The following is a 13,441-nucleotide window of genomic DNA, read 5'->3' as shown; positions in this document are numbered from 1 at the left end:
AAGTGTAGTAGAGTAAAAAGTAAAATATTTGCTTCTGAGATGTAGTGGAGTAAAAGTATAAAGTAACATAAAATGGAAATACTCAAGTAAAGTACAAGTACTTCAAACTTGTACTTAAGTAAACTACTTGAGTAAATGGCATTGACACCACTGCTGATTTACATGTAATGTGCATGCAGAGTTTCTCAGCTCCATAGAGCTGTGAATAAACATACATTGTTAGAGAGGCTACTACATTTAGTTGTGTTCAGTGTTGACAGTTGTTTGAGCTTTAACTGTTTCCACCATGAACCTATACACCGCTTTCCCTGAAGTCACGTGGTTTCGGGTAAATCATGAGTTGAGGCAGTCTTACTTTCACTTTCACGTTTCTCATCACTGATTTACAAGTCATGTGCATACAGAGTTTCTCAGCTCCGTAACCCTATCACACCACATCAGATCTGTTAAGAGCAGGAGGGAGGGGTTTGTGAGAGGCAGACCCAGAATCAGGTCTCTATATATAGAGTGAGGACAAAGCAGCCTCATCCACACAGACCAGGCAGAGCTCAAGAGACACGGAACAAAAGGTGAGTTTAAACTATGTTCTGTTTTGTGTCCATACTTAAAATCTGAGCATGTAGAGTTTTTATAACAACTTCAGTTTGATATAGTGATATTTCTCGATAGGTGTTTGCTGCTCTGACTTGTGTGGAAGACTTTTATTTAAGAGTTCTTGCACACACACACACACACACACACACGCACACACACACAGAGACACCTAAAACCCTAAAACAAACCTTGTCCGTTTTTTGCACCTGTTACTGTTGTGAAAGCGTGTTAGACATTTAAGGTGAAGCATAAAACGCTGTCTGAAACCCACTTTCAAATTCGTGAAAACTTGATTCTATTTGTGGAAATAAAAAAAAGGAGATTTCAATGCTTTTTTTTGGTTTGTTTTTTTACATCTAGACCACATTGGACCAGGTCCAGCTCAAAAACCACTACACTTAGACTTGTCAAATCTGGACGAGATTATCCCAGAGAGGCTAAATATTCTTTAATACACAGTTTCAGATTTGTGAAACCTTAATAAATTTTTTACCTGAGATATAAGATCACTTAATTGTGCGTGTTTGTGTACATTATATACATTGTATATATATAATATTATGACATAATTGTGTGTGTATGTCTGTATATATATATATAATATAAATATACATTATATATATATAATTTATATATTATATATATAATATATGTATGTCTACGTGTGTATGTATGTATACACACACACACAGACACACACACAATTAAGCCATAATATTACAAGGTTGCTATATAAGTCATACGTGCACGTTTTATCATTTCCATAGGGTGTTACAGTTACATTGACTTGTACAAAGTTCACTGCAGTGTGACGTCTTTCCTCTGACCTGCAGCTCAGTGTCAATGTCTCTGCTTCCCCCTCCCTTATACACACACCTTTGCTCTATTAGATTCTGCCTTTCAGTCATCATGACTGAGCTTTAGTTAAATTAACTTTATTTCCAAAATTAAGACTTTTTTTCTCGAATTGCATGACTTTATCCTCATTTTTACAACATTTTTCTTAAAATATTCTGACTTTATTGAAATCGCAAAGAACACAGATATGTGGGATATAATTTGAATGTGCAGAACGTTTTTGAACATGAGCAGAAATATTGCTTAAACACATATATGAACTGTTAAAGTCCAGGGGTTTATAAATTAATTAAAATTAATTAATTAAAATTAATTTATCATTGATGTGAATAGGTGCCACATGTAGGCTACATTTAAAGAGGTTACTTCCCCCAAAGAAGACATAAAAGAGGATGGAAGTGTAAATCATACCTATGTGTGTGTTGACTCAAGTTGATCTTCTGTACAGGAGAATAAATATTTTAAAGTAATACAGAATGCCTGAGAGCCTGACTGCATTATATTACATTATATTTTGAATTGTCACCTGGCGTCTGAATTTTGTGTTTTTACCGAAGTAAAGATAATTCAATTTATGGTGGAATGGGGTGTTTCAATGTTACTTGGTAAAGATACTACTAAAATTGAAATTATATTTATGACTAAATATAAAGAAATTAATGCAGGAAAAATTGCAATATCTGCAACATTCCACCAGCAGCAAAATCATCAGGATGTTCCACAAAATGTTTTATGTGCAAGATTTAGTGCTTTTATTTATCCTCTCAAATAATTAGCTCAATGAGCGTGAATGGTAATGTGCCTTTGCAGTAATAGTGTATGTTGTATTTGTCTCATTTGTTTCGTCATAGGCCTACAGCACGACTCTGTAAAGATGAAGAGCAGATAAAATGGATGAAGACAACGATGACAACACAGCAGCAGGAGGAGGACTGTCTGTAACCAAGTCTGTACCATCTGCAGCCAATGAGACAGGTAATATTTGAAACAAGAATTGATGTACAGTAACATTGATTTTATAGATTATGTTTCAGTTGAGTTTCAAACACTGAGGAAGTATTAAAACATATCAAACTAATCATGTGAATGTGAGAATTAATTATATACTTTTATTTTGTCATTGAGTTTGTGTGAACTCCGTATAACTTTAACAATGCTGCTTCATTGATTACTGCAGTGTTACATAGTGATGTTGTTCTCTGTTTATTTTATTTCAGTGATACCTGAACTCACACTTGTGTTAATTGGTGACGCAAATTCTATTGAGATTGGATCAAAAAACATCTTAATTGACCATGACGAGCAAACAAATGTGGAGCAGTTTTCAACCAAACTGTATGATTTGTGTGGTCGGCACATCTCTGTCATTAACATGCTTGGTCTACAAAATATTGACAAATTCCCATTGAATCAGGAAATCCATGCCTTTCTCTTACTGGTACCGCATGGTCTACATAGCAGCCATTACAGTTCAGGAGTGCAGTGGTTAGATAAAGCTTTTGGGAAAGGATCACTTGCTTATGTAATGACAGTTGTGACTCATGAGTCAGATGAAAAATGTGAAGGTGCATTGACCGACCTGAACGCCAACAGCAGTTTTGTTGAAAAAAGATATCACACATGTACGAAAAGTATGATGGATGAAAGAGAGATAATAGCTCTGCTGGAAAAAATAGACGTCATGGTCTCTGAAAATGGTCACCACGGCTACAGTGGAGTGATGTGTGGTGAAAATAGAGGGAAGAAAGAGCACCTGGACCACAGATCCCACAAAGAAGAGAGGATCAATACCTCAGTGTTTCAGCAAAATCAAACAAGTGAGGTTTTAATCCTGAATGTGCATTCACAGATTACACCTATGGAAGAACCTGACAAAATCTAGATTTAATAAATGACCGGATATTTAAATAATAATAAAAAATAAATCTACTCTACTACTCTACTCTAAATTTTTCCCTTTTATTTATTTATTTATTTTTAACTTTTAAATGTATTCATTTTTTATTTATTTTTATCTTAACTTTACTTTTCAATGTATTTACTAATTATTAAATTGTATTTATTTATTTATTTGTGGATTATTTTCCCTTTGCATTTCCATCCCATTTATTTCCCCTGACTTATTTATTTATGTATTCTTTTCTTTCTACATTTCTTCATGCATTTCTTTTTTATTATGCAAATTAGAAGACTGTCATTCAACGTGGGACATGGGGTCAACTTTTCACCTATTGGTTGATCGAGATGTCAGAGCATAAATTGACTATAGAGTGCTGCAGTGATGACGTATTTTTGTTGGCCAACCAGGATAATAGCATCGCCTTGGGTTCCCTTGACAAAAAGCCAATGGGATTTTTCCATTGGGTTTTGGATTATTGCTGAAAATAAGCTCTGCAGCAAACACACATTTAAAATACTTACACGTTTTGTTCCGTAAAATAATCTTCACAAATGAACACCACTTTTATGATTTTTGAAGTGTGAATGCAATCGCCAGGAGTAAAAAGCTAACGTTAGGCTATAAAGGAACTACAGCATGTTCGCATGAGCGCGAGTTTACACAACGAGGCTGTAAATCTGGACGAGTTGGCGTGATGATGTTTTGTAGTCTCATTTAGCCACTGCTGTTAGCGTCCGCCTTTTCTAAGACACACAAAAAAAAATGTAAAAAAAATGTAAAAAAAACGTATTTCAGGCATCTTACTAAAAACCCATTAAAAAAAACCATTGACTTCCAGACGAGGGAACCATTTCCGGGTTTTAGTACTCATTCCTGTAGAACTCTATATGCTAGCTAACTAACTAACGCTGTCTGCTCCAACTCCAGTCTTCATTCCTGCTGCTGCTCCGACTGCTATCCGTGTGCAAACGATAACTATCATATAATTGATCTATGCACTCTGACCCCATGACACATGTTGAATGACAGCCACCTCATTTGCATAATGAAGCAGAAATGCATATGAAATGTATAAAGAAAAGAATACAGAAATATATAAGTTTGGATGAATAAATATGGGGGAAAATGCAAAGGGAAAATCATGCAGAACTAAATAAATAAGTAAATACAAATATACATAAATGAATACATACAATTTAATAATTAATAAATACATCTAAAATAAAAGAATAAATACAAAAATAAATAGATTTAAAAGTTGATAAAATAAATAAATAATCAGGAAAATTAAATACAAGAGTATATAGGGGAATTAGTACAAAGTTAAATTAAAAAAGAAATATCAATTCATGTCACATTTTATCAATTAATGAATGTCTACATTTATTTTTTATATTTTTGCTACATTTACTGGCATATTTATTTATTTATCGACTCATTTATTTACTTTTGATTTTGGCAGGTTCTGTCCTCCATATGCACCTATACTGCTTCATAAAGATAATGCAGACAGAACTTAAATTAGAAATACATCAAAGCTTTGATTTTGAATCTTTTAAAGCAAGCAGATATTTGAGCGTGAGAGTATAGTAGTAATAATTGTTCTGAAACATAAAAAACAATAGCTTTAGGTTAATAGGTTTTAATGCACAAATCTTGATTCTCCAGTTGAATAAATAAAAATCAATCATTCATTTCTGGGGAAACAACACTTTTTTAAATACCTATTTAGTGATCAATGTTGCTGAACAGGGTGGTTCCAAGGTTTGCTTACAGGATGTGAAAGATTGAATGAGACATAATCTATTATGAAAACCAAGTAACCTTTTTTAACTTTACCTAAATGGTTTGGGGTGTCTTTATATTACCAATCATGTCAGATTAATTCATTAGGTTATGAGGACCCTGTACAATTTATAGGCGTCATCCTGCAACTGTCAAGTCTCTAATATCACAGTACAACCAAAAACACATAAAAATCAATCTCATCGCATAACTTACCAAAAATGTCTTTGTAAAGTCATACAACCCAACGTGCAAAAAGACAAGAAAAACTAAACAAACAAAATTTCTAGATTATTTTAATATTTTCTTTTTGCAGTAAAACTTCAATGTCTTTCTCTGAACTGAAGAGGGTGATATTATGTAAAATATTATGTTATTATGACAGATATTATGTAAAATCATTTGCAGAAATAAATGGAATTTAACACAGACACATTGCAAATACAATGAAAGTAAGATGGTTAACTAATAGTGTTATTTCTAAACCTTGATCTTGTGCAATCTGCTTTTTTCTTTCATTATGCTGCAGTAGAAGATATGGAGGTGGATGCAGCTGAAATCAAGGTAAGCTCAATAGGGCTCATGGTTATAGAACAGCATGCGTTTTCTAAAACTACCCATATTTATTTGAAATTTGGAAATGAGCATATTGTTTTACCTTGCTTTTATATTTTTTGTATTCCTTTATTGAATTGGTGCACCACTGTGTGTTACTGAGTGATGGTATATTTATCTTGTTGCTGTTTTCAATTATTACTGAAAACATTCTTTATCTCAAATGCTCTAACCAGGTGAACTACTTTAAAGGTTATATAAAATCCCATGTTTTCTTAGTGCGACTCACAGAAGACTGGTGACAGCACAGGGGGAAAGTCTGAAATCAAGTCTGTATCATCTGCAACCAAGAAGAAAGGTAACATTTTAAGGAATATTTTAATGTAAGATAACCCCAAACTGTCAAAAATAGAGCTAATTATAGCTTTCAACATTCAGAAATGACTTGCAATGAACATTAGAAAAACATATTGGTTGATCAGTCCCTCTGGTTCATTGCTGTCCTTCAGGTACCTTAGATATGGATACGAGTGGGAACATGGATAAGGTAAGAAACTCCAAATTCACAAGATCTTAAAGACTATTTACTTTATATCTCATTGTGTGACATTATAATTTTCTACATACAGTACATGTTTATTTACTTATTTACAGCAGTCAGTGGAGATTTCTGAAGAGATCAACAAGAAGAAACAATATCAAAGAGAAGCTGAAACACTGCTTGGCAGACTTCACCTTCAAGACAAACGTCAAAAGAAGTTGTCACCAGCAGATTTTCTTAAAGTAGGTCCACCTGTGAAACAGGATCATGACACATCTGAGAAAGATCTCGCTCTTACTTTTCTTCAGAGGTTGATGATGTTAGACTACAGAGCCAGATATATTCCTGTAAAACAAGACAGTCCTGAGGTGAGCCATTCAAATCCTGTTCCAGTGTTTGACACCTTTGACACAGATGACGATGACTTGGATGCTCTTTTTAACGCCAGTGTAGAGTTTGACCAATCAAAACTCAATACTCATGTGCATCCAATGGATGTTCAAATGGCAGTATTTCACTGCTCAGACAGCTTCTTTAAGCAGAACATGATTACAAAGCTATCACAATGTCAGTACGCCTTACCTTTTCTTGTTCCTGACCCAGTCACAATGGATATTGGCTGTCCTCTGTGGACATTCAGACAAATAAGAAAAACATGGAAGATAACTGAAATCAAAGACAATTCAAACATTGTCACCATGAAGAGTATGCCCATCTGCAAAGCTGAGACACCCATGGTGTCATTTCTCCGCCTGGGTTCACTATCTCTGTCTAAATCTCAGCTGATGAACTCTTTGATCAACGACCGTCACAACACCTTCTTCCACAGAAACTGCCCAGGTAGCACCAAGTCTCGACATCTGATGGATGGTGTGGCAGAGATTGCCTGGTACTGCCCTGCTGGAAAACCCAATGATGCCTTCAATGACTGCATTGCCTTCTGTAATCTTCATGGTGATGCTCTGTCGATTGAGAAACAGCGTGACATACTGACTGACAGATCTTCAGTCAATGTTGTTCTTGTACCAACTCTGGAAAGAGGTAAACAAAGTACTGCAGTTATCTCAGCCCTTCTCAAGTCCCCAAAGCCTCTCATTATTCTCATTGCTGATAACGATTGTGGTGCTGTTCCGATCAAAGAGGGAAAATACAAAGTGGGTCTGAAGGACAGAAGCCATTCGGATGTTTCTGAAGAACTGAGAAAAATCATTGGAAAAGGTTTGTCTGGACCACATGCATCCTTCCAGCTTGAAACCATGACTGAGGTCTCTGGAATCAGAGTAGATGAAGATGATGAAGCCTGTCAAAAAGGAAAATCTGCTGCTATGAAAGTAGTGAACTTGCTTCAGGGGATGGATGTTTCAAAGATCAAAGATACATTTCTGCCTTGTCAAGGCCAACTGTGGCATGAGTGGTGCAAAATAAACAAAGAACTGTATCACCTGAAAGGACACATTGAGAAGGAGAAATGTGAAAAGCATCAGAAATTAAACCAAATACGACAAAAACAACACACTGCTTCCTGCAGTAAACCGATGAAGTTGTTCATTGAAAGCCTCTCATCTTTGCCATCAACAGACAAAGTCTATTTCCTGAAATGGACTCAGGTCTTAATAGATGCCCTCTCCACAGACGATCTCTCTTCAATTCTCCAAAACTATGATGAAAAGTGGACTGAAGTCTTGGCTTTGAAGAAGAAGCATGACAAATCTGATCTGTTAAAAAGAAAGCAAATTGAGCTTGATGAAATATCAACAAAACTACAGTCAGCAACTTTTGGCTTGGAGCACATCTTTAGAGAAATGGGACAGATCTATGAAGCCCATGCATCTCTGCAGAAACAAACAAAGATGGTACAGACTGACTGGTCTAAATACCCAGAGCTGGCTGCAGAGTTGATGATATCAGGACACCCAATGGAGCTGATGGATGGTGATGCAGGTCACGTACCTTTAACATGGATCTCTAGTCTTTTAGATGAAGTCATCAAGAAACTGGGCGACAAGAGAGTTTTTGTTTTGTCAGTTTTGGGCGTACAGAGCAGTGGAAAATCAACAATGCTGAATGCCATGTTTGGGTTACAGTTTGCAGTGAGTGCTGGCAGGTGCACCAAGGGGGCCTTCATGCAGCTGGTCAAAGTGTCAGAGGAGATCAAGAAAGACTTTCAGTTTGACTACATCCTAGTGGTGGACACGGAAGGACTGCGTGCTCTTGAGTTGGAAGGTAACGCTACTCTTCAGCACGACAATGAACTGGCAACATTTGTTGTTGGTCTGGGAAACATGACACTGATCAACATCTTTGGAGAGAATCCAGCTGAGATGCAAGATGTTCTGCAGATTGTTGTTCAGGCTTTCATGAGGATGAAGAAAATCAAACTTTCTCCAAGTTGTGTGTTCGTTCATCAGAATGTTACAGATATTGCAGCTGCAGAGAAAAACATGGACGGAAAGAGACGGCTGCAAGAAAAACTGGACAAGATGGCCTCACTAGCAGCCAAAGAGGAGGTTTGTGATGCTGAGTGCTTCAGTGACGTCATTGCATTTGATGTGCAGAAAGATGTGAAATACTTTGCCCAGCTATGGGAGGGAAGTCCACCTATGGCTCCTCCAAATCCAGGTTATAGTGAGAGCGTCCAAGAGCTGAAGACCATCATCCTCTCTAAAGCTTCACAGTCTGCTGGGATTACTCTCTCACAGTTCAAAAGCAAAATCCAGGACCTGTGGAAAGCCCTGATGAACGAACAGTTTGTTTTCAGTTTCAAAAACACACTTGAAATTGCAGTATACAGAAAACTTGAGATCCAATACGCGAACTGGACCTGGGATCTGAGGAGCAACATGTTGACCATTGAGAATGGGCTTCATACCCAAATTGAAAATGGAAAACTTGACAAGGTCGAGTTCAATTATCTTCATAAAGAAATCAGGAAAACCTATGGAGAAATCACAAAAGCAATGACAACATACTTTGATGATGACAGAGACAAAGAAATGTTGGTTCAGTGGCGAGGACGATTCGAAAGCAAAATCAAGGAGTTTCAGGATGAGCAAGTGAGAGCAGTTAAAAGAAGACTGGATGAAGTCATCCAGCAGAAGAACGCTTGTAAAAAGCTAGATGATAAGAAGGCAGAGTTTGAGAACAAGCTGCTACAAAAGAGCAAAGAGCTCGCTCATCAGTTAAAGGACAAGGCAAAAGATGAAGAGCAACTTAAAAAGCACTTCAACTCTGTTTGGAGTAGCTTGGTTTGTGAACTAACTGCAGGTATAAAACCTATTGAGGACATCAACTATGAACAAGATCAGTCAATTATCCTTCAGGAGATTGGGTTTGAATGGTCTCTCATAGCTGAATGTGAAAGCAGTGGCAGATTCAAAAAAATATCAGAGGTTGGAGATTACGTTCATTATGTATCTCTCACCAAGCACCAAGATCTGAGTAACACAGAAAAAGGTATTCTTGACCGTTGTTCAGAAACCTGGACAAAAGCAAAATATACCTTTAAGGGGTATTTTCAGTATGAAGAACAGCAACTGATCAGATCCTTCATTGAAGGTGTTGAAAAACAGTCCCTTGATGCAATCAAGAGCAAACCTGTAGCTACAAGAGGCTACAAATCAACTTTCTTGCAGGAAGTGGCCAACCATGTGAAAGAAAAGGTGACTGAATTTGAATCAAAGGGGAAATATGCTCTGAAGAAGGAGTTTACAGTTGATGTCATACTGTATGTGTTTCACAGAGCAGGAAGATGGCTTTCAGAGTCCCACAAGAAATTCAAAGAGAACAACGATGCACTTGCTTATGTAGAAAGCAAGAAAATGCAATATTACAACATTTTCAGAAGCTTCTGCAAAGGAAACTCGTCTGCTGTTGTGCTTGGAGAACTGATCTGTGAGAACCTGAAGAGTTCCACTGTTGAGGCCGTCTGTAACAAGACTGCCATTGATCTCGCTGGAGAGATGAGGTGCAGTTTCCCAGCATTCAGTGGGAACAGGCTGAACTTGGAGAAACACGTGTTGAAGTCGCTCGCAGAAAAAGAGGACTTTGATGGTTTTATCACGTACATCCGACACCCAAGGAGCCAAGCGGAGGAATTTATAAGAGAGGAAGTACAGAAATACATCTTCACAGACAGCACAGATAAAGCACGGAACATACTCCAGAAAAATGTTGACGACATCAAAAATCTTGTGAGTCAAGCTTTGTTTGATGCAACAGAGAAAGTCGGAATCCAGGGAGGAGACCCAGACATGTGGATGGAGGAATTTTCCAGTTTGCTAAACGATACGCTAACATTCGACACCATCTGTTGTCAAAACTTCAGTGACATAAACAGATTTGACTTTCTTAAAGAAGAGATAGAGAAAGGTCTTGAATCCGTCATGATGGAAGTGAGCAAACTCTCATGGAATAAAATGGAGGAATTCAGGATGAAGCCTGATCAAATCCTCATTGATCAGCTGTGTAACAGCTGCTGGGTAACTTGTCCATTCTGTGCAGCTGTTTGTACCAACACACTAGAAAATCACAGTCCTGATGACCACAGCGTACCTTTTCATCGATCTTCTGCAGCCAATGGTATGTACTGGAAAAACACAAAAGATCTGTGTGTTGATTTCTGCACAACAAATGTTGCAAGTGATCGAGTTTTTTACCTTGGTCATGAGTCCGAAGAGTTCTTTCCCTTCAAACAGTACCGAACTGCTGGCCCACTTTATGCTAACTGGAGAATTACCCCTGATGAGTCTAAGCTGAAATATTGGACATGGTTTGTGTGTCGATTTGAGAAGCAACTGGAAGACCACTATAAGTTAAAATTCCAGGGCGAAGGAGAAATTCCCAGCGAGTGGAAAAAACACACTAAGGAAGAAGCTATTCAAAGTCTGGATGAAATGTACAATCTGTGAGTGAGCCAACACAACCACAACCCAGCTAATGGCTGATAGTTGTTTTCACGTGGTTATTCATTCATCAGATTCCTGTAAAGCAACATTCACAGACTTTTGTTAATTTTATCATGGACAGGTGAATTTGTCTGAGTGATCCATGTGGACAGTCAATGAATCATTACAAACTACACGCGATTAGACAGGCACACAAAAATTCAACACTTCAAACAAGAGTGCACAAGAAAAATATCGACCTGGAGAATTTAGTCAGTCATAAAATCTTTAATGCATTAATAATCATTTCAAGTGCATTGTTTAATGAGGATTTCTGTAAATGAAAATTATTTCCATGAAGGTAAAGCAGAGAGAAAAAGAGGACTGATTAAATTGTTGCATTTCTTATTAAATCACAATGTCGAATTAGAAGTTCTGAATTTCAATGAACATGGAAAGAGTTGTGAGAGGGTGAGAGACAAATGTTGTCAGAAATGATCAAGTTTTGAACTAATAACTAATGGAAGACATATTTCTTTGTTAACCTGTATTATTTCTAAAAATCTAATCTGAAAATCGTGTCGAACAAGAATTGTATTTTTGCATGGTGCATGTCTTGTTTATGAATTGTGTTAAGATGTTCATGTGCTTGCAGCTGCTGAAACATAATGAAGCACAGTGTAAACAGCTTATAGTGATCATGGTTACAGCGATCAACCGCTTATATAGACTTTACTCCCATGATGCTTTGCCTCGCGGTAACCCGTCAGCTTTAGGCTGTCTACTTGAGGCTGGTGCTTTGTGCACATTAAAGACATGACAGGAAAAAGAAAGCAATTTTCTCTCAATGAAAAACATAGTCTCCACGAAGCTTAAATGACAAACCGCTAAAAACGAGCCAACGAAACTTAATGTTCCTCAGGCTACCTTGTGTAGTCTACTCAAACAACGGGAACACAGTCATGGCTGCCATAGATGGAGACAGAAAACAAATGTGCACGTAAGCATCTGTGGTTGGAGCCGCGTTTGAAACAGCTGAACTGTATTTTGAAACAGTCAATAAAATTCAGTAAATAGCGAAGCTCTCCATTTCATAATGTAATAAAGATACAAATGTCAATTAGATGGTAATCTGAATGAGAAATAAAGAAAAAAAACAGTTTGAATAATCATATTCTTATATTGATCAGTTTGACAGATGTGGCCACTTTAAGAGGTTTCCACTGTATATGCATAATGAAGTAAAACCTAAAAGTGATTGTTGTGATACTGTAATGATATCATGCAAGGATTAAAGTCTGGAGATTTAGGCTAGATATTAGGCTTCTATTAATAAGCATGTACCTGTTTGTAACAAAGAATGATATTCAAGTATAAGTTGCAATGTAACCAATGTAAATGTTTTTTGTTTGCCACGACGGTCTCTACATGTGAAATTGAATCGTGTTAAAGAACATGTCAAACATAGCTAATGAATGATGCTTTATGTTTCTGTATTATTTGAAGTGTTAAACTGTGTTATGTTAATCTCATTTCAATCAATCTGTTATTATAGCCACACAAGTGTGAGTTTTATTGTTTTTATTTAGAATCTCACTGATTCCTTACTATTACAATATCCATATGTGATGTAAACAACGTACTGTAAGTCGTTGAGAAGAAATCTGTTGAGGTTAATGTGTCATGTTATAATAAAAATAACATAATATCTAGTGAAAAACCAGGTTTCTTCATGTTTCTGAAATGAGTCTCAATTTACACCTTTAAACCTGCCATAGACCATAGGGCATTATGCCTTACACTGTAGTGTATTTTCTCATAATTAAGATTTTTTCATAGTATCATTAGATCCTATAAATCCAAAAACAGCAAAAAAAAATCTGCTAACATGGGGAATCACCTTTGACTGTATGAATACAATATTATTCAATGATTATTGTAAAATATGGGATATTTGACAAAAGTACTTTTAAAACCTTTAAAGGATCAGTGTGTAAGATTTAGGGGGATCTATTGGCAGAAATGGAATATAATCATTATGTTTTTTTAAGTGTATAGTCACATGAAACTAAGAATCGTGTTTTCGTTAGCTTAGAGTGAGCTCTTCATATCTACATAGGGAGCGGGTCCTCTTCACGGAGTCCGCCATGTTGCTCCGCTATGTTTCTACAGTAGCACAGAAAGGACAAACCAAACATTTGCTCTAGAGAGAGCCTTTCGTGATTTTACATTTAAGTAACATGCTGTATTTGGTGGCATGAATGCACCTGACGGCTACTTTAGGTTCTTTTACATGCTTGGAAAGGGAAGAGTGAGCGGAGGGGT

The 13,441-nt window shown here is 36.7% G+C and overlaps 1 protein-coding gene across 2 annotated transcripts; it reads left to right on the top strand.

Annotated features, from left to right (window-relative positions):
- The first annotated feature begins 436 nt into the window (after nucleotides 1–436).
- LOC141780294 (interferon-induced very large GTPase 1-like) lies at nucleotides 437–12,836 on the top strand. Of its 2 annotated transcripts, XM_074655455.1 has the most exons (6): nucleotides 437–569; nucleotides 2,304–2,427; nucleotides 5,667–5,701; nucleotides 5,972–6,050; nucleotides 6,202–6,239; nucleotides 6,347–12,836. In XM_074655455.1, the coding sequence occupies exons 2-6, from the start codon at nucleotides 2,343–2,345 to the stop codon at nucleotides 11,138–11,140; spliced, it is 5,031 nt and encodes a 1,676-aa protein (XP_074511556.1). In that variant the 5' UTR covers nucleotides 437–569; nucleotides 2,304–2,342; the 3' UTR covers nucleotides 11,141–12,836. The 2 variants fall into 2 exon arrangements, with proteins under 2 accessions (XP_074511556.1, XP_074511557.1); XM_074655456.1 differs by lacking the exon at nucleotides 437–569 and having other exon boundaries at nucleotides 2,298–2,427.
- The last annotated feature ends 605 nt before the right edge of the window (nucleotides 12,837–13,441 follow it).

The sequence above is a fragment of the Sebastes fasciatus genome, chromosome 13 (assembly GCF_043250625.1).
Source record: "Sebastes fasciatus isolate fSebFas1 chromosome 13, fSebFas1.pri, whole genome shotgun sequence".
Classification (NCBI taxonomy): Eukaryota; Metazoa; Chordata; class Actinopteri; order Perciformes; family Sebastidae; genus Sebastes; species Sebastes fasciatus.
This window is presented reverse-complemented; position numbering and strand designations above follow the sequence as displayed.